The 20624-nt window shown below is 39.7% G+C and overlaps 1 protein-coding gene across 22 annotated transcripts in view; it reads left to right on the forward strand.

Moving 5' to 3' along the window:
• Map2 (microtubule associated protein 2) overlaps positions 1-20624 on the forward strand; it is a 278479-nt gene that overhangs the window by 246133 nt on the left and 11722 nt on the right. For 6 of the 22 annotated variants that reach the window (XM_029476932.2, XM_085838017.1, XM_029476936.2 and 3 more), the window contains 6 exons: positions 2661-6401; positions 6598-6804; positions 6981-7115; positions 10384-10445; positions 11888-12032; positions 14365-14696. In XM_029476932.2, the coding sequence (XP_029332792.1) occupies positions 2661-6401; positions 6598-6804; positions 6981-7115; positions 10384-10445; positions 11888-12032; positions 14365-14696 (4622 nt within the window). Of the gene's footprint in view, positions 1-822; positions 1069-2660; positions 6402-6597; positions 6805-6980; positions 7116-10383; positions 10446-11887; positions 12033-14364; positions 14697-20624 lie in introns of all 22 variants that reach the window. The other 16 variants (XM_085838013.1, XM_085838024.1, XM_085838010.1 and 13 more) reach the window with 10 other exon arrangements.

The raw sequence follows: 20624 nt of genomic DNA on the forward strand, positions 1-20624 counted from the left end.
AAGATTGTATTGCTGATATGGACACATTCTCTTAGTAACTATACACGAGCTATTACTGACTAAGTAATATGAGAACAATTGTATATAAGGAGAAGATACTTTTGTAAATGATAATGTTTTTGAAGTTAAAAGGTACTTTGCTTCCAGTAGTTATTTCCCTGAACATCACATAATTCAATGGAGGCAACATAAGCTGACTTTCAAAGCCCTTCCTTAGGAATGTTATATCCAGAGTGCTCTCATGGACCCCGTGATAAGTGTTACGCAAGTGAGTAGGTATCACTTTGAAGCTAAGCCCATTTTATTCCTAAAATGGTTTTGCAAAGATTATACATTTTTAAACAAAGCAGTTGGGAATTCTTACGTAGGGACTTCCTCCATTGGAGAAAACAGCCCCTGTCTAACCAGTCAGAAGGCCTTTCTCAGCACTGCAGTACAGCTTTCTTCTCACCACCATGTGTTGGGGCAACACCATCATCTCTAACAGCCAGTAAGCCATCCCCATTGCTCACTGTACTGCCATTCCCACTGAGGATGATCAAACCATAAAACCCTTTCAGCTCTCGAGTTTTAAAATGTGGAGTACAGCCTTTTAATTAGAGTCTTAAAAGGCCTTTCTATCAGCATAGTTTTCCAGTGAGTACATAATGTGTCTGTTGTTCGGTTATTAATTTGCTCATCCAGATGGGAAAGAAAAAAAAATACGCCTAATGCGGCGGAGAGTTTATACAAATGGAGCTGAAAGTGTTCCATGAATAATATTTCTGTCCTCTCATGTGTTGTTCTGTGGTCATGATGTCAACATCTTTTTCATCCCCCAAGAAGAAGAAACTCTAGAGGGTACGATGGCTGAGGAAATGAAGCCTGCTGCCCTTCCTGGGAATGAGTGTGGGGCTGCAAAACCCTCAGACAACCCCCAGGCCCTCAGTGAGGGCCAAGCGGAATCTAGCGCAGAGGCACAGATAGTTCCAGAAGACAGTGCCCTGGCAGGGGCTCCTCATGAGAAAAGTGTTAAAGAGGTCACGGAGGTGGCTCCGGAAGTAAAAATCCCTTCCTCTGCCAAGGAAGGTGTGTGTCTGTCAGGATTTGCATGTGTGCTGCAAATGCTGCGCTGCCCGTGGATATCACTAAGCGAATGCCTTTCCAACGCTGGTCCACCTTGCTGGGTCTTCTCATGATCATAAGACCACCATTTCAAGCTTCGAGAGATGAGAGTGTGTCTTGCGCAGGTGCTGTGAGAGCTTGGTTGACCCCCCGCTGCTGCTGGTTGTCCTTTGCCATGATACAATACGCTTTGCCGCAGGCTGATGATGCTGTGTGAACTCTTCTTGATTTATCCCCTCCCTCCTCATCGCCAGTGTTTGCCAGTCACATTGCTAATACATGTATTATTTTGTTTTTATGTTTGGGGACAGCAATCCATATGCTTTTCTTTTCAGACCCTAGAGCTGGATTTTCGCATACACAGGCTTAAAAGATAGGATCGCTTTTGTTTGCAGCCGCAAAGTGTTTTGTTTTTATGCTTCTACAAATGCTGGTTTGGTTTCCTTCAGAGACCCTGTTGGTGCTCCTCTTGTCGTTGTCTCTCCACGGCAGTCAACCCCTTTATCATACCTGTGTCACTTGAGTTTCCATTCATCTAGCCTTCATTACAAGTTTAAAATACTTTGTTGCTCTCATTACAATGGGACACACAAATCTATCAGATCATAATAACACCATCTTCAAGAGAGTCACTGTCAAATTGTCTCCAGGTGACACCTAGCTCTAGTGACCACAGGAAAAGATTTAAAATATAACTGGGACTCCAGAAACTCTTGCATTGGCATATCAATAAAATCAAGAGCACACCATTTATTTGATGCAAAGATTATCTGGGGCAAATACTAGCCATTGTGTTGCTAGCTGGCCATGTCCTAGGAATGAAATCAGGACCCTGGGGATATTATGATAGTTGACTCTTTAAAAATGTCTTGCTCTTATGACTTCCCATTTTAATCTAGAAGCCATGCTGGGAATTAAAATTTTAGATTGAGTGCCTACTGGCTCATCACTTCTTAGGCGATGTATATAAAATTGACATCAAATATTTACTTTAATCTCTGCTATCTTCTAAAATTTTTATAGCAGTAACTTTTAGTTTGTCCATATGGATCCTTCTAATTTTTCATCAAGTACATAAAACTGCTAATATTTGTATCATTATGTATTTATTGGCATTTCCCCTATGGCCTGCCAGTGAGAAAGTTTGCACTATTCAGTAAATATCCTTCATATACATATTCTAGTACCCTATTTATCTACTTCCTTAATGTAAATTAACTTCAACTTTTATTAATGAAATGAAGATGCTTCTCCATTTTCCAAGTAATTACGCACTATACACTGTTTAGAAGTGGCTAAAATAAACAAACAGAACAAGTAACCTAAGGCTAACTCTTTGTATAACTCACTTAGAACAGGACTTCGCTCAGTGCTAGGACATACAGATTCCAGGCCTGACATTCCCATGCTCATTTTTCAGTGGGCAGCATGCTTGCATGGTCCATAGCTTCCCTCTTACCTTCCCATTCATTTCCTCTCTGTAAATATGATTTTAAGCTAAGTGCCTGAAAGCTGTTGCCCATTATCTGATTTGAAAATCAACTCGATTACTTCAGATTTACTTACAGCCTCGAAGATGGAGTTCCCTGAGCAGCAGAAATTTCCTTCCTCATTCGCTGAGCCTTTAGACAAGGGAGAAATGGAGTTTAAGATGCCAAGTAAGCCTGGTGAAGACTTTGAACATGCTGCCTTAGTTCCTGATACAAGTAAAACTCCCCAGGATAAAAAGGATCTCCAAGGCATGGAAGGAGAAAAGTTGCCTCCAACTCCATTTGCACAGACTTTCGGTACCAACCTGGAAGACAGGAAACAGAGCACAGAACCAAGCATATCAATGCCTAGCATTGGCCTCTCAGCAGAGCCCTCAGCTCCAAAAGAGCCAAAAGACTGGTTCATTGAAATGCCCACGGAATCAAAGAAGGATGAATGGGGTTTAGCTGCCCCAATATCTCCTGGCCCCTTGACACCCATGAGGGAAAAAGATGTGCTAGAGGATATCCCAAGGTGGGAAGGGAAGCAGTTTGATTCTCCCATGCCAAGCCCCTTCCATGGTGGAAGTTTCACTCTTCCCTTAGACACTATGAAGAATGAGAGAGTCTCAGAAGGGCCACGACCCTTTGCCCCTATCTTCTTCCAATCAGATGACAAAGTGTCTCTGCAGGACCCCAGTGCTCTAGCTACTTCCAAAGAGAGTTCTAAAGATGAGGAGCCACAGAAAGATAAAGCAGACAAAATGGCAGATGTTTCCATCTCAGAAGTTACCACTTTACTGGGAAATGTTCATAGTCCAGTTGTGGAAGGCTATGTTGGGGAGAACATTTCAGGAGAAGATAAGGTTACCACGAATCAAGAGAAAAAAGAGACTTCTGTGCCCAGTGTTCAGGAACCTACACTCACTGAAACTGAACCACAGACAAAGCTTGAAGAGAAATCAACTGTTTCCATCGAAGAAGCTGTGGCAAAAGAAGAGGAATCCTTGAAACTAAGAGATGATAAAACAGGTGTAATTCAGACTTCCACTGAGCAGTCTTTCTCCAAGGAAGACCAGAAAGGCCAAGAACACACAATTGATGAGTTAAAACAAGACTCCTTCCCGATAAGTCTGGAGCAAGCAGTTACAGATGCAGCCATGACCTCCAAGACCTTGGGGAAAGTTTCATCTGAGCCAGAGGCAGTAAGTGAAAGGAGAGAAATCCAGGGACTTTTTGAAGAGAAAACAGCTGACAAAAATAAGCTTGAAGGAGCTGGGACTGCGACAATAACTGAGGTTGAGATGCCATTTTATGAAGATAAATCAGGGATGTCCAAGTACTTTGAAACATCTGCATTGAAAGAAGACATGGCAAGAAGCACTGAGTTGGGCAGTGATTACTATGAGCTGAGTGACTCAAGAGGAAGTGCCCAGGAATCTCTTGATACTATATCTCCCAAGAACCAACATGATGAAAAGGAACTTCAGGCAAAAGCATCCCAGCCTAGTCCTCCAGCACAGGAAGCAGGGTACAGCACTCTTGCCCAGAGTTATACACCCGATCATCCATCCGAGTTACCTGAAGAACCAAGTTCTCCTCAAGAAAGAATGTTCACTATTGACCCCAAAGTTTATGGAGAGAAAAGGGACCTTCATAGTAAGAATAAGGATGATCTGACACTTAGTCGAAGCTTAGGGCTTGGTGGAAGGTCTGCAATAGAACAAAGAAGCATGTCTATCAACTTGCCTATGTCTTGCCTTGATTCCATTGCCCTTGGGTTTAACTTTGGCCGGGGCCATGATCTTTCCCCTCTGGCTTCTGATATTCTAACCAACACTAGCGGAAGCATGGATGAAGGAGATGATTACCTGCCCCCCACCACACCTGCAGTGGAGAAGATGCCTTGCTTTCCAATAGAGAGCAAAGAGGAAGAAGATAAGGCAGAGCCAACAAAAGTGACTGGAGGGCAAACTACCCAAGTTGAAACATCCTCTGAGTCACCCTTTCCAGCCAAAGAATATTACAAAAATGGTACTGTCATGGCCCCTGACCTGCCCGAGATGCTAGATCTGGCAGGAACCAGGTCCAGGTTAGCTTCTGTGAGTGCAGATGCTGAGGTTGCCAGGAGGAAATCAGTCCCATCAGAGGCTATGCTTGCAGAGAGTAGTGCTAGTTTGCCACCTGTCGCTGATGAAAGCCCAGTCACTGTAAAACCAGATAGTCAACTTGAAGACATGGGATACTGTGTGTTCAACAAGTATACAGTCCCTCTCCCATCACCAGTTCAAGACAGTGAGAATTTGTCAGGAGAGAGTGGTTCATTTTATGAAGGAACCGATGACAAAGTCCGTAGAGATTTGGCCACTGACCTTTCACTAATTGAAGTAAAACTTGCAGCTGCTGGAAGAGTCAAAGATGAGTTCACTGCTGAGAAAGAGGCATCTCCACCCACTTCTGCTGACAAATCAGGACTGAGTAGGGAGTTTGACCATGACAGGAAAGCTAATGACAAGCTGGATACTGTCCTAGAAAAGAGTGAAGAGCATCTTGATTCAAAAGAACATGTCAAGGAGTCAGAAGAGATGGGGGATAAAGTAGAGCTCTTTGGATTAGGTATAACCTATGATCAAACCTCCACCAAAGAACTGATAACAACTAAAGATACATCACCTGAGAAAACAGAGAAAGGTCTCAGTTCAGTACCAGAGGTAGCTGAGGTTGAGCCAACCACAAAAGCTGATCAAGGTCTAGATTTTGCTGCAAAGAAAGCTGAGTCAAGTCAGTTAGATATAAAAGTCAGTGACTTTGGACAGATGGCTTCTGGGATGAATGTAGATGCTGGGAAAGCCATAGAGCTTAAGTTTGAGGTTGCTCAGGAGCTGACGCTCTCATCCGAAGCACCTCAAGAAGCAGATTCCTTCATGGGTGTTGAGTCCGGCCATACCAAGGAAGGTGTCAAAGTCAATGAAACAGAAGTCAAGGAGAAGGTGACAAAGCCTGACTTAGTGCATCAGGAGGCTGTAGACAAAGAAGAGTCCTATGAGTCTAGCGGTGAGCATGAAAGCCTCACTATGGAGTCCCTGAAGCCTGATGAGGGCAAGAAAGAAACATCTCCAGAGACATCACTGATTCAAGATGAAGTTGCCCTCAAGCTGTCTGTAGAAATCCCTTGCCCGCCTCCAGTTTCCGAAGCTGATTTATCCACTGATGAGAAGGGTGAGGTCCAGATGGAATTCATTCAGTTGCCAAAGGAAGAGAGCACAGAGACTCCGGATATACCTGCCATACCTTCTGATGTCACCCAGCCACAGCCTGAAGCAATTGTGTCCGAACCAGCAGAGGTCCCAAGTGAGGAAGAAGAGATAGAAGCTGGGGGAGAGTATGACAAACTGCTCTTCCGCTCAGATACCCTCCAGATCTCTGACCTGCTTGTTTCAGGAAGTAGGGAGGAGTTTGTGGAGACCTGCCCAGGTGAGCACAAAGGTGTGGTTGAGTCTGTGGTGACCATCGAGGATGATTTCATCACTGTAGTACAAACCACAACTGATGAGGGGGAGTCGGGGTCCCACAGTGTGCGCTTTGCAGCTCCAGCTCAGCCTGAGGAAGAAAGGAGACCATGCCCTCACGATGAAGAGCTTGAAGTAGAGATGGCAGCAGAAGCCCAGGCAGAACCCAAGGATGGCTCTCCAGATGCTCCAGCTACCCCTGAGAAAGAGGAGGTTGCGTTCTCAGAATATAAAACAGAAACTTACGATGATTACAAGGACGAGACCACCATTGATGACTCCATTATGGACGCCGACAGCCTGTGGGTGGACACTCAAGGTGTGCCTCTTTTTCAATCTTCTCCCAACTAAGATCCAGTAGCCTAGTGGGGAATTTGGTTTTCACTTTAAACATTTAAAGAATATGTATAATAGTCTCTATTTACTTTACATTGTGTTAAGTATGTGAAGGGTTTTATACATCTGTCACTAATGATCTCACTCTTCTTGTTGCCATGGTTTGCTTTGATCCGCAGATGATGATAGAAGCATCTTGACAGAGCAGTTAGAAACTATTCCTAAAGAGGAGAGAGCTGAGAAGGAAGCTCGGAGACCGTCTCTCGAGAAACATAGAAAAGAAAAGCCTTTTAAAACCGGGAGAGGCAGAATTTCCACTCCTGAAAGAAAAGTAGCTAAAAAGGAACCTAGCACGGTCTCCAGGGATGAAGTGAGAAGGAAAAAAGGTTCATTTAACAATCACTTCTTTTAAAATGTGCGGTTTTGTTTTTAAATTAATTTGTTATTGCTCTTTTGACAAAGCAACTTGCCTAACTAGTTACAAAAATCTTGTTCATTTTTTCATTCCAAGTGTTTGCTTTCTTTCCTGATGGTATGCTTTTTTGTGTTTTCTTATTCATAGCAGTTTATAAGAAGGCTGAACTTGCTAAAAAATCAGAAGTTCAGGCCCACTCTCCTTCCAGGAAACTCATTTTAAAACCTGCTATCAAATACACTAGACCAACTCATCTCTCCTGTGTTAAGCGGAAAACCACAGGTGACTGTTTAATTCTGCAATGTGGCTGGCAAACATAGATGTGTATTTTTTTTTAAGTCTCATTACTGTAGAAGCTTCTTCATTTTGTTTTACTTCCAAATCTCAGCAATCATGAACAGTTTCGCTATTAAGTGTCTTGTATCATTATTCTTTTTTTTTTCCCTCCCTGCAGAAGAGGTCATGACCATCTGTTTCTTTGTCATACTCAGACATAGCAGTGCGTGATTGTATCTTGGCATTGTGCTCTATTGTCACGTTCTGGGGATCCCTATTTTCATTCTGTGTGTTTGGTTAGACGATGGCGATGAATTTAACCGTGGTATGCATTCTCATTATTTTGCTTATTTATCTCCTCCATGCTTAAATCCATGTATATTTGTCCTATTTTCTCTATTTTTACTGCCAAATCTGTTACTGATGTTGACTTTACTGAGACCATGTATACTGACTTAGACTTTGGAATTGAGAACCCCCCCCCCGAAATAAGACTAATTTTCAAGATTATTTTTCTTTAGATGAAAAGAAAGAAGAAGAAAGAAACTGATGTCTAAACTATCAGATTTTATTCATCAGGTTCAAAGTGAACACCTTTTCAATCTCCTGTACTTCATCTTTGAGATTTTCTTAAAGATGTTCATCCCAACTGTCAAATGTTCTAATATAATTCAATGTGCAGAAATCTACGTTAAAACTCCACTCCCTTACAACTGAGTTAGACATAGATATATTTTCTATAATTCTAGTGCTGGGGAGGCAGAGGAAGGTGAATCTTTAGGTTGATCTTTAGTGTGAGTCCAGCCTGGGCTATACTGAGAGACCTGGACTACATATGAGGAGGGGAAAGACATGTTTTGCCTTCTACTTCTTTCTGTCTCTCCCAAATTTACACAACCATAAGCTTAAAAATCTAATAGAAGAAAAGAATAAAACATGGGAGGAGTCATCAGGAAAGGAGCTGTAGCAATGGCTTTATTTTTATAAACACTTACCCTTCTTACAGAGGACTTGAGTTTGGTTCCTGTCACCCACATGTCACCCACGTGTCAGTCCACAATATCTACGACTCCAATTTCGAAGAATTCAACCCCGTCTTCAGGCCTCTCTGTGCACTGTACATATCTTGTACACTTACATTAGGCAAAATACCCACATACATAAAATAGAAATCTTTTTTAAATAATTCACAATAGAAATCTATATAGCTCTATACTTTACTTGGAAATTTCACTGTAGAGTATCAGGTTGTTTACTCTGTGTGCCAAATTATGCTATGATAATCTTAATTTTAAATTTTCTTAGTGTCTATGTGGATACTCTTGTAGTCTACAAAATATCAGAAATTGTTCTTTTTTATTATTCATTACAAATGGCTTCATATAAAGTTTTGAGTCACTTTAAAGATTAGAAATGATATCATTGACCTTACTGAGAAAAAAATCAGAGACATTGATCTTCTAGAACAACCACCAAAAGTCTCTATTATTTTTGTTTGTTTAGATTTTATACTTGGGGCTTGGGTTTGGGGGTTCTATGCTTTTTGAGACAAAGTATTTGTACATATCCTAGGTCAGCCTTGAATTCATGATCCTCCTGCCTTAGCCTCCCCAATGTTTGGATTGTAAGCATGTAGCGCCATGCTTGGCCAAAATTTCAAGTAGCATGTGTTTGTGACCTACATATAGAAACCATATGGCATACTTTATGCAAGAACAGTACCCCAGCCAAGATTTTAATTTGGAAAACTCTTCTATACACAAACCTTGAGAAAGACTCAGGGTACAGAGCACTTCAAAGTTAGAAATCAGGAGTTAACATACAACTCCAAGTGTTTTATCTTGATTAGCTAAGTAGGTCATGATTTTAGAAATTCTATTTTACTCAGACAAATGCTCTGAGAAATATATTCTCTTGTATTGAACATTAAGAATTCTGTGTTCTACCTAAAAAGCTAAAACTGCTGTTAGAATTGTGCAATATCAGAGGTAATATAAAATAGTTTGTAAATCATTCATATGACATGCTTGCATGTTATTGACATTCACTTTACCATACTAAAAGCTAACCCTCCCTCTTTATGTTTATTCTTTAAAATGATTTTTTAAATTTCAGGCTGACTGGAGTATCCCCTTATTCTAGTCAAATACCAAAAGAAGCCAGCAGGAAAACCATACAAAATACAGATGTTATTGAACTAAAGCAAACTTCATATACACATTGCAGGAACTTTAGATATGTCATAGAGTCAATGACATCATTTTCACAGCTAAGGTAGGATCTGAAAAGTCCTCCTAGACAGTCCTTATACAATAGACACACTATAGGCAGCCATTTTCTTGATATAACAACTCACATAGCATAGGACCTTTTTATTAGAACTACTCTGAGGGCTTATAAGGAGTTTTTTTTTTTTTTTGACAATTTCTCTATAAATAAATAGTAAACGTACAAGCTAGAATATTTTACTTCTGAGGACATCAGTCAAATACTGCTATTTTTAAACACAAAGGATTATCAGTTCAGGTAAGTCATCTACACAGAATGTAGGGTGGGATGGAATTTAAAATTCAGTCCAGAAGCAAAACAAGAGCATCAAGAGAAACAGCAGTAACAGATGCAGTAATTGTGTCATACAGGAAGTGCATGCATAGAACACATGTTTTACTTATTGAACTTGAAGTCTCTCATTCTCTGTCCCTGAGAAGTTGTTCTTGTTCCCTTCTTATGGTACAATTTCACTTCAGACAAGTATGTCAATCATAGTGCAAAGTGAAGAGGTGCACAGGCAAAGGGTTTGCTGGCCATGATAGCCTGGGAGGTAAAATGTAGACGGATCTGTAAGTTAGCCAGTGGCTTCTAGAAGAGGAGGCTTGGACATTTCTGTATCATTCCAACCCCAAAACCAATCATATTCCTTTCCTTTAACTAGGCATCATTTGCTTTGATGTTCTGTGACTTTTGATCTAAAGATTCTATGTGTATATGGTGAATACTCAGAAGTAAGTGCCTTGGTGACTCATATGAAAAAGAGTGTGTGCGCTGTGCTCTCTTGCACTTCAGGAGACAACAGTCTGTATTAATTTGCACATGCTATAGTTGGAGCCACATAATGCATTACTGTTACCCAAGTTCCTTTGGCTACTAACCTTGAGCCTCAAAAGCAAGAGAGTTGTATTTTGCCTTAGTCTTATGAGATAGTAGAACCCAAGTATCAGAAAATGCATTTCTGTGAGTTTGGGACACTAAGTTGTTTTTTTTTCCTTTTCAACAGCAGCAAGTGGTGAATTGGCTCAGGCTCCCAGTGCTTTTAAACAGGCGAAGGATAAAGTCACTGTGAGTAAAACAAGTTTATTTTTCTCTTTCATTCAACTTTTGGTATTCGCTCAATGTCTTACAAAGTGTAGGTATTATGTAGATAATTGTATTTCTTTTTAAATGTCCATTTTAACCTGTTTGTAGCATCCAAGCCAAAACTGACATCATCTAGAATGATGGATGAGGGTAGTTGGGGAGGACACAACTGGATTTGCTTTGTTACCAAGATAACATACAGAAAACTGCACAATGAGTTGCCATGGGGAGGAAAAATTCACTTAGATTTTTTAATAGAACATACTTTAGCTTTTATAATTAATATACTATTTTACATTTTCATTATAAGTCTAAATGAAACTATGTAAATGGGTGAGAAGTAATATTAGCTATAATCCATTTCACTAAAGATGGCTACAGTTACCATTTTGATTTTTAAAGCCTTTATTTTTCTCCCTCCTTATAGGTTGAGTAACAAAAAAAGAAGATAGTGTATATTGACGTTTAACGTAATAGTGAGCATTCTTAGTGACCATTTTAATGACAATGTGGCATTGCACTGGGTATTCGTGATATTTGGATCTCTATTGTGTATTTCTCATTAAAAAAAATAAATTATTTTTTCATGTGTGAAACCTGAATATTTCTATCTATGTCATCGCTTATTTCTATAATTTAATTTTCTAAAACTTCCTGTATAATAATTTAGTTGAGAAAATTAAACATAGTAATTTCCCTCTTTATAGGTTTAGTAACCAAAAAGAAAACATTGTATATTTTTAATTTAATAGTAATCATTATTAATAACCATTTTAATGACAACATGACATTCTACTATGTTTTTAAAAGACAAAGCCAACATGAAGTATTTTTGCTCTTTTTATGAATGGAAAAAAGCAATTAAAGTCTACTAATGAAGTTCTAAATTTACAATGAACAATTTGAATGATTTCAATAAGTAGCTTAGAGACAAGTTTGGCAACCTTACAACCCTATACGGCATTTAAATCATAATTCTTAGCTTATCAAACATGGTAATTCAACTTTCCTATTACTATAGGCAGTGTTTTGTTTCCAATATTGACCAAACTTTGGTAACTGTCTCAAACTGAGGGTGTTTATTTGATACCGAGAAGTAATTCAGTATTTACAAATTAGATGGATTTGTTAAAAATACTAAGTAATAAAGCTTTTGGTTGTATTAGTGATTTATGAAAAACAGTTTTATAAATTCCTTCCATCTCCATTCTTGTTTAAAAACTAAACACCACAGTTCATTTTTGATACTGTCACTTCAAGATAAAAGCTCAGAACAACTCAGACACTATAAACTCTAAGTAATGAAACAGAAAGTTTTATTAGTATATTAAAGTTGGTGCATCAAAAAAAAATTGCCAGGAAAAATGACCAGATTACTGTTGCATAATTAAAATGAACCTACTGTCTTTATTTTCCCTAATCAGGATGGAATAACCAAGAGCCCAGAAAAACGTTCTTCCCTCCCAAGACCTTCCTCCATCCTCCCTCCTCGCAGGGGTGTATCAGGAGACAGGGAGGAGCACTCTTTCTCTCTGAATAGCTCCATCTCTTCAGCACGACGGACCACCAGTAGGTCATCCTACTTTGTTTTCCTTTAATCCTTTAAGTGAAAAAGAGGCTTACTTAAGTTTGTAGTGTTTAAGTAAAATAAGCCTATATTTAGAAGATATTATCTTTATAGATAAAAATTAGAAAATCTAGATAGTAGATTGTTCCCCCCCCCAAAAAAAAAAATGCTTTGTGTCAAGAGAGTTGATGGAACAAATGGCAATAGAGTGTCTTCATATCTACTGAGTTCAAGATAGCCTGTTTTAGAAAGATGTTTTTCTCTTGACTCAAACTTAAAACAAATAAATTATGAAAAGAATGTAATAGAAAATCGCCGGGCGTGGTGGCACATGCCTTTAATCCCAGCACTCGGGAGGCAAAGGCAGGTGGATTTCTGAGTTCGAGGCCAGCCTGGTCTACAAAGTGAGTTCCAGGACAGCCAGGACTATACAGAGAAACCCTGTCTCGGAAAACCAAGAGAGAGAGAGAGAGAGAGAGAGAGAGAGAGAGAGAGAGAGAGAGAGAGAGAGAGAGAGAGAGAGAGAGAGAGAGAGAGAGAAAAGAAAATTTAAAAAGAAAAGAAAGGAAAGAAAGAAAATCACCCATTGAGTTGCTTTATACATCTCTACACCATTAACTCTTACTACAATAACATATCTTAAAATCTAAGTGAAAAACCTAAAACCCAAGGCTAGGGAGATAGTTCATTAGAGAAAGTACTTCTACAAAACCATGAGCTCGTGAATTGGGCTCTCTAGCACTAGTGTAAAACTGGGCATGGTGCTGGACATCTGCAGCCCAGCCCTGATCAGACAGGAGTATCTCTGAACTCAGTGGCCAGAAAACTTAGCCAATCTATGAGCCCCAAGTTCAGTAAGAGACCCTGATTCACACTATAGGTGAAGAACAATAAAGACACTTGATACTGACCTCTAGCTTGTACACACACAACATATTCGTACATGTACACACATGAGAGAAAAATGAAGTTTCTACTTAATTTCTTTTTTAAAATGTTATGCCAAATGACCTTTAACATGATGTGTCCTGTACACTGTCTTTTATCCCTTTTGTTTACTGGCCCATAGTGGACTGATTCACAATTATAGCAATCTGTGTGATCTGTGTAATGTTCAGTTATTACACTGTAGATTACATTGCTGCTGAGACTATCTAGCAGATCCTGTATCAAATTGTTATCCTTTTCCATTCAATGAAAATAGCTACCATGGTTAGCACATATTAGATACAAGACCTTTAAGGCATCTTTTCTACCTGATTGAGTTAATAATTCTGGTAGTCATTTGTTAGCAGCTTCAATTCAAAGACAATAAAAGCTAACCTAACAGACAGAATAATAACATATCAAATACTGCACAGCGAAACCTGGTTAGATTTGGTCCTCAGTCCACTGATGACTTCACAATTCTCCTTCACACCTTAACCTTGTCTTGGAAGAAACTGAATGCTGTATAAATGTTCTATAAAACTCCATGGAAAACCAGATCTCTGTAATCTAGGAACTACTCTATAATGATGAAAATGGCCACGATTGTCATATTGTAACTTATTTTCCTTCAACATTGCTTTCAGAGATTTAATAGTAATCTCCCTATTGAGACATAACTATCTGTCTTCGTCAGGGTTTCTATTCCTGCACAGATATCATGACCAAAGAGCACTTGGGGAGGAAAGGGTTTATTCAGCTTACTCTTCCACATTGCTGCTCATCACCAAAGGAAGTCAGGACTGGAACTCAAACAGGTCAGGAAGCAGGAGCTGATGCAGAGGCCATGGAGGGATGTTCTTTACTGGCTTGCTTCCACTGGCTTGCTCAGCTTGCTATCTTATAGAACCCAAGACTACCAACCCAGAGATAGTACCACCCACAAGGGGCCCTCCCCCCTTGATCACTAATTGAGAAAATGCCTTACAGTTGGATCTCGTGGAAGCATTTCCCCAACTGATGCTCCTTTCTCTGTGATAACTCCAGCTGTGTCAAGTTGACACAAAACTAGCTAGTACACTATCATACCTGACATTTAGTGGTTTGTCTACACTGAAAACATTATTGTCATTGTGGAACTTGTGCTTAGCATTGTTTAACTTGGGGCAATATTTGCATCCTTTGAAGTCTATGCTAAGAGGGCTTTGGCCTCTTTGAGCCTTATCGTGATCTTTACTAAAGAGTGCTAAATGTATTTGAATTAAGAACTCTATGAGTACTAACTTTGTGTGGGAAGAAGACTACCTTGAGAATTTTTTAACGCTCTGATGTGATTTTCTGTCCTTTCCTCGTGGTGTGTGTGTGTGTGTGTGTGTGTGTGTGTGTGTGACCTATTCATTACCATAGGGTCAGAACCAATTCGCAGAGCAGGAAAAAGTGGCACCTCCACACCTACTACCCCTGGATCGACTGCAATCACCCCTGGCACTCCCCCAAGTTACTCTTCACGTACCCCAGGCACCCCGGGAACCCCGAGCTACCCCAGGACACCAGGAACCCCCAAATCTGGCATCTTGGTGCCCAGTGAGAAGAAAGTTGCCATCATCCGCACTCCTCCAAAGTCCCCAGCTACTCCTAAGCAGCTTCGGCTTATTAACCAACCACTGCCGGACCTAAAGAATGTCAAGTCCAAAATCGGATCAACTGACAACATCAAATACCAGCCTAAGGGGGGTCAGGTAAGAGCTCTATGATCAATCCCACTCATGGCTAAGTTGCTTTTTGTGCATTATAATCTGGCCGTCTTGCGCACAGGAGACAGAGATGTTTACAGGGTCATGGGTCATCACCATTCATTGCTGAGTCTGGATCTTGTCTGGAGAATCAAGCTTAGGAAATACATTGAAAATCATTTGGTACATCATATCCTTTTTTGATCATTGGTTACTGGTGGGCTTAACCATATGTGCAAGGAACCTTTAATTGATTTCTGGAATGGGTCTCTGAAGCTTTGTAGATTCGGATATATTAAAATTAGCTTTGTGATCCTGGAAGAAAATGAAACAAATACTGTTTAATAGTCTCATAGAATATTAATATGCTATGGGATGATTCAGCTTCATAGGCTTCTTAAATTATTTCTTGACATAAAGAACAAACGGCAATGTGTACCTTTTGAACAAACTGTAATGCTCATTGGATTCCGGATTCCTCTGAAGCTCCGTGCCTTTTGTGTCACTCCTCTACTTGTCTCTTACAATTTCTGCCTCTGACTCCTGATATCCTTCCTCCTTGCCAAGAAAATTCTATCTTAGGAGGTCTCAGAGAAAGCTCTTGCTGAAGTGTGAAGTCTTTGAGCATTCCTGTCCCCTGTCAATATCAAAACTTCCTGGTGCTTCATCTTTAGCAGCAACATTCATTGCTTTCCACATTATAATTCTGTTCTAGGAAGCCCAAGGGCTTAGGAAAAGTCAACCGATGAGCCGTGGGGGGAGGGTGCTATGAAACACTTTAAGAACAGCTGTAATAGTGTGGTCACAGATACATTTTCACAGGAAGATGCTGTGAAAATGAGGTGTAAGAAAGCTTTACAGCCAGACACAAATATAACTGAAATTCTAGCAAATTTAATCTGTAATTTTTTAAAATCATCTCATTTTATATGTTTGTTTGTTTGTTTGTTTGTTTTTTGAGACAGGATTTCTCTGTATAGCCGTGGCTGTCCTGGAGCTCACTCTGTAGACCAGGCTGGCCTCGAACTCAGAAATCTGCCTGCCTCTGCTTCCCAAGTGCTGGGATTAAAGGCTTGTGCCACCTCTGCCCAGCCTCATTATTCTTAAATTCATCAGTTTTCCCCATTTAATAGAAGAAAACCTTTGGGATCATTTAGAAAGAGCCATTTGTTTCATACTTAGTAATTATATATAAATAATTTGGAAGAGTAACTTAAGTAAAATCAGTTTAACGTATCATTAACCTTAAATGGAAAATTCTTTGCCATGGCTTTTAAAAGGGAGATGTCTAAAATGGATTAGCCTGTTTTGAGACAAGGTTTTGCTGCAAAGCACAATTGGTCTTCTTTAACTAATGCCCCTACCTCAGCTCTCAATTCTGAGACTACAGTGCAGATTCCCTTGTCATAAAAACCCCCATGTCCTCAGGTTCTCCTTCACCAGATGTGGCTTTTCTGTGTCCTGAAGAATCTTGATTTTTAAATCAATTATCTATCTCTTGATTCACAAAGAAATGTTACTAGTTTCTATAACATTATATAGAAACTAAAGAAAATTTAATAAACATAAAAAGGTATTGGTACCATTCACAGAAATTGTATAGTATATAATTTTCTTTGAGTTCCTAAACATTATCCAAACCTTCTTATTGTGGTTTTAGCCATTAATTTGAAAGACTCTTTAAGATTAAATTGTTAAAAGAAATATGAGGACATCCATGTTTTTTTTTTGTTTGTGTCCCTAGGCTCCCTTCAGGTTGATGTTCAGAAAAGCTGGTAATTCATAAAGTTGGTTTAAAAATGTCTTATTCCTTTAGTATGAGATAAAGCATCCCCAGAGATTCTGCTTAAGAGCTAATGAAGATGTATTAACTAAAATTACATCAAGAACTAAAAATAGCTTCAAAATTGTGGTGGTGTTTTTTAAATATCTTCTTTCTCTGGGCCAGTGTTAGCTTGATGCCAAGTCACCCTATCTCAGCCCCAGACAACTTGGAAAAAAAAATCCACAACAGAGAGACAGCTCAGTGACTTTTGTTGCAGAAGCAGGGGGTATTTCTTCACCAAGGGGAAAGGCAGAGAGAAAATGTTTGCTCCCTAGTTTATAGTGGACAGGATAAATTAATTGTGCTATCTTTGTAGAAAATATTATTTCTCAACATTGCAGTATTTTCTACCTATAAAACCCCTTAGAGTATATCTTCTCAAATACTAGGGGTGAAGAAAGCCTATTTTTTTTGTATGAAAGTTCATTGGAGAGTTTGACTAGATGTTTCTGTTATTCCTTTATAGAATGAGTGGGAAAGGTTTTGTTAGGATATCATTAGAAATTATCAGGCTGATTTTGTTAAAGACCTGTATTATCTGATTGAACGTCTGTAAATGCACACCATTGGAACAAACCTAAACCACCTGCGTGCTCCTTTTGGTTACAAATGTACTGCCTTTGAATTTTTGAGTGGGCTGCCACCAACCCAGAACCATCAAGGAAGACAGAGCCGTCCTGTACCTTGTGCAGAAACTAGCTTTATAATAGTGACATGCGGGAATGTGTACGCTCATCATTTGTTGCAATTGGAACATTAGTTGCTTTCTGTATTTGCAGCTTTTGTACCCGTGTCTCTTACCTTTAATGTTAAAGTCTAGTTTCTGTCACCAGAGAAGCTCAACTCAGTTCACTGAGGCAAGCCTGGTGGAATAGACACATTATTAGAATATATAATGAGCTTTACAGAAAGTTGTGTAGTTAGTCCTAGATGCGCAAACGTGGACTCCTTCTACCTCTACCAAGAGGGGGAAAAGTCATTAATTTGCTGGAAATAGTAAACTTGTCTCTTTAACTCAGGCTACACTAAAACTATCTTATTAAATATTTTAAATTGAAACTATCTGTGGTAAGGTTGTTGATCTCAATTTAATCTAAACTTTAAGTTAATATTTGCCCTGTTTAATTGGATATTTTATTTATTTACATTTCAAAGATTATCCCTGTTCCCAGTTTCCTCTCTGCAAACCCTCATCCCATCCCCTCTCCCCCTTCTATGAGGGTGCTCCCCCACCCTCCCACCACTTTCACCTTAGAGCCTTGGCATTCCCCTACACTGGGGCATCAAGCCTTCACAGGACCAAGGGCCTCTCCTACCACTGATGTGAGATAAGACTATCCTCTGCTACATATACAGCTGGAGCCATGGGTTCCTCCATGTGTACTCCTTTGGTGGTTTAGTCCCTGGGCGCTCTCAGGGGATCTGGTTGGTTGATATTGTTGTCCTTCCTATGGGGTTACAAATCCCTATGGCTTTAAGAATTAGATTAACAAACATGTAGCTTAAGAAAATTTAGGCAATGTATTTGAATACTTCAGTTTTTACATTTTCTGTAAATAAGGTTTTATAGAAGGGCTTTGATTTATATGGAGTAGACCTATATGTGTTGAGACATTTCTCATTTTCCTCCATCAACTGTATCAAGATCAGCTTTAAAACACACACTCTTCCAGGTGTGGTATTGCACAAGGTGTCATTCCAGCACTGGAGAAGCAGCAGCAGAAGGATGACAAGTTCAAGGCCAGCCTGGGCTACACAGGGTTACCCTGTAAACAAACACAGCACAAGTTCTGTGGCCCTGGAATAGTTGCATCCTGCTGATGGGGCCAGTCAGCAGAACCTGTGTCCCAGACTGTTCATTATGAGAGGATTCGAGTTGCAAAGTTGTGGCTCTGCCTGGGGATTTGATTGATTGCCTTGTGAATTTTCATTCCTTTCCTCAGTTTGTCATTCTCAGATTAGCTGATCCAAGGACAGTGCAATCTCCACAACCGTAAGATCAAGAGAGTAGATAAGACTCATTACATAGGAAGAACCCAACAGTGAGACTGCCAATTGCACTATGACAGAAGTACAAGAGGGAGCCAGGCAGATTGGACACGTTTGGGGTTGACTTCTCCTAACTTCCATGCCAAATGCCGGCTTTAAATTAAAAATCGGGTAGTCATTGGGGAGATCTAGGGTTTAAAAAGACCGGTTAACTTTTTCACTGGAAAATGAGTGACGCTGGGGGGAAAAAATCAACAGAAATAGGCTTTTACATTATAGAATATTTAGATCCTAGAACATTCAAAATGATATTGAAGTTTATATCCTTTTGGATTGAATCATTTATTTTGGAAATCATAAGATCATCAAATAATTAGATGTTAGCATGGGAAAGATCTACACAGCAGAACTTGGATTTCCAGTCTTACAGTAAGTGAACAGGAACCAATGCTTGGCTTCTAATGACAGCAGTGAGTCCCTTGAGACTCTAATGCTTAAATTGAAATTTATGAAATAAAATTAGAAATACCTTTTATCCCCAACAGACTAGTAAAATAGCTCAAGTAAATTCTATTTCATTTCTAGAATTATTTAAAATGCTATTACTAGGAGCAAGTCAATATAATTTTTCTTCTAAAAATAATTTATATTTGAGGTTTTAGATGCAATGGTCGGCCACAGTCTTAAGAGCAACTTCTTCCACAGCTTATATAAGACTCTTAGAATGTGGTACATTTAATAGTAGCTGTAAATCCTGTGCTAAACCTACAGTTTTTATATTGAAAGTTTTGTTATGCCCTAGAGAACAACCCAGCCATCATGTCTTCTGAATTTAAATGTTGACAGGAGCTCCTTGCCTTGGGCTCCTGGTGAGAGCTGCCAGTGATAGTTTTCTGCAAGGGACAAGCTATCTTATCCATGTTAGAGAGGCACTGTGATTCAAACCTTGCCCAGCTAAAAATAGGATTCTGTGCCCTCTTAAGAAATTTGAGACTGCCATAGCCAGGGATCCATCCCATAATCAGCTTCCAAACGCTGACACCATTGCATACACTAGCAAGATTTTGCTGAAAGGACCCAGATATAGCTCTCTCTTATGAGACTATGCCGGGGCCTAGCAAACACAGAAGTGGATGCTCACAGTCAGCTATTGTATGGATCACAGGGCCCCCAATGGAGGAGCTAGAGAAAGTACCCAAGGAGCTAAAGGGATCTGCAACCCTATAGGTGGAACAACATTATGAACTAACCAGTACCCCGGAGCTCTTGACTCTAGCTGCATATGTATCAAAAGATGGCCTAGTCGGCCATCACTGGAAAGAGAGGCCCATTGGACTTGCAAACTTTATATGCCCCAGTACAGGGGAACGCCAGGGCCAAAATGTGGGAGTGGGTGGGTAGGGGAGTGGGGGGGGGAGGTATGGGGGACTTTTGGGATGTAAATGAGGAAAATACCTAATAAAAAAAAAATATATATATATATAAAGAAACTTGAGGCTCTTTTCTGCATGCACTTAGAGACTTGTTAATGCTCTCACGAAGACTGTACATTTAAACTGAATAAACAAGAGCATTATTTAAATTTTAGATTGAAGATAAACTGGACCTTAAAGATATATAAATGTGATTATTTTTAGTCTATGCAAGAGAAGTATCCAAAACAAACAAACAAACAGACAGACACATAAGAACAGCAATGACCACAACAAAACTAAATCCTTCTTTCTATATTTATTTTGTTTGTCCTTCAAAGCATGCCAGTTCAAAAGACATATGAAAGAAATTATAAGAGTTATGACTGTTTCAGTATGTTACAGCACAATAACATCTTTCCAGGTCCTGATTTGCTGTGGTTTTTAGGATGAATGCTTGACTTCCTGAATAAAGACAGTAAAACATTGGCCTCAAGTGTTGAGGCTGCAGGAAAGCCAAGATGATGTCTGTCAGGATGACCTAACATACTTCAGCTCTGGTTTTCTTACCTTTGCAACTGGAAAGAATGCTTCCACATGACCACTAATGGTTCATGGTGGCTCAGGAGCAGTTGCAAGAAGCTGGCCTTCAGAAGCCACAGACATAGTGAAAGCAGACCCAAGGGGTTCTTTGTTGATCTTCCTAGG

Source organism: Mus caroli, unplaced genomic scaffold (assembly GCF_978045245.1).
Source record: "Mus caroli unplaced genomic scaffold, Mus_caroli_1 scaffold_1, whole genome shotgun sequence".
NCBI lineage: Eukaryota > Metazoa > Chordata > Mammalia > Rodentia > Muridae > Mus > Mus caroli.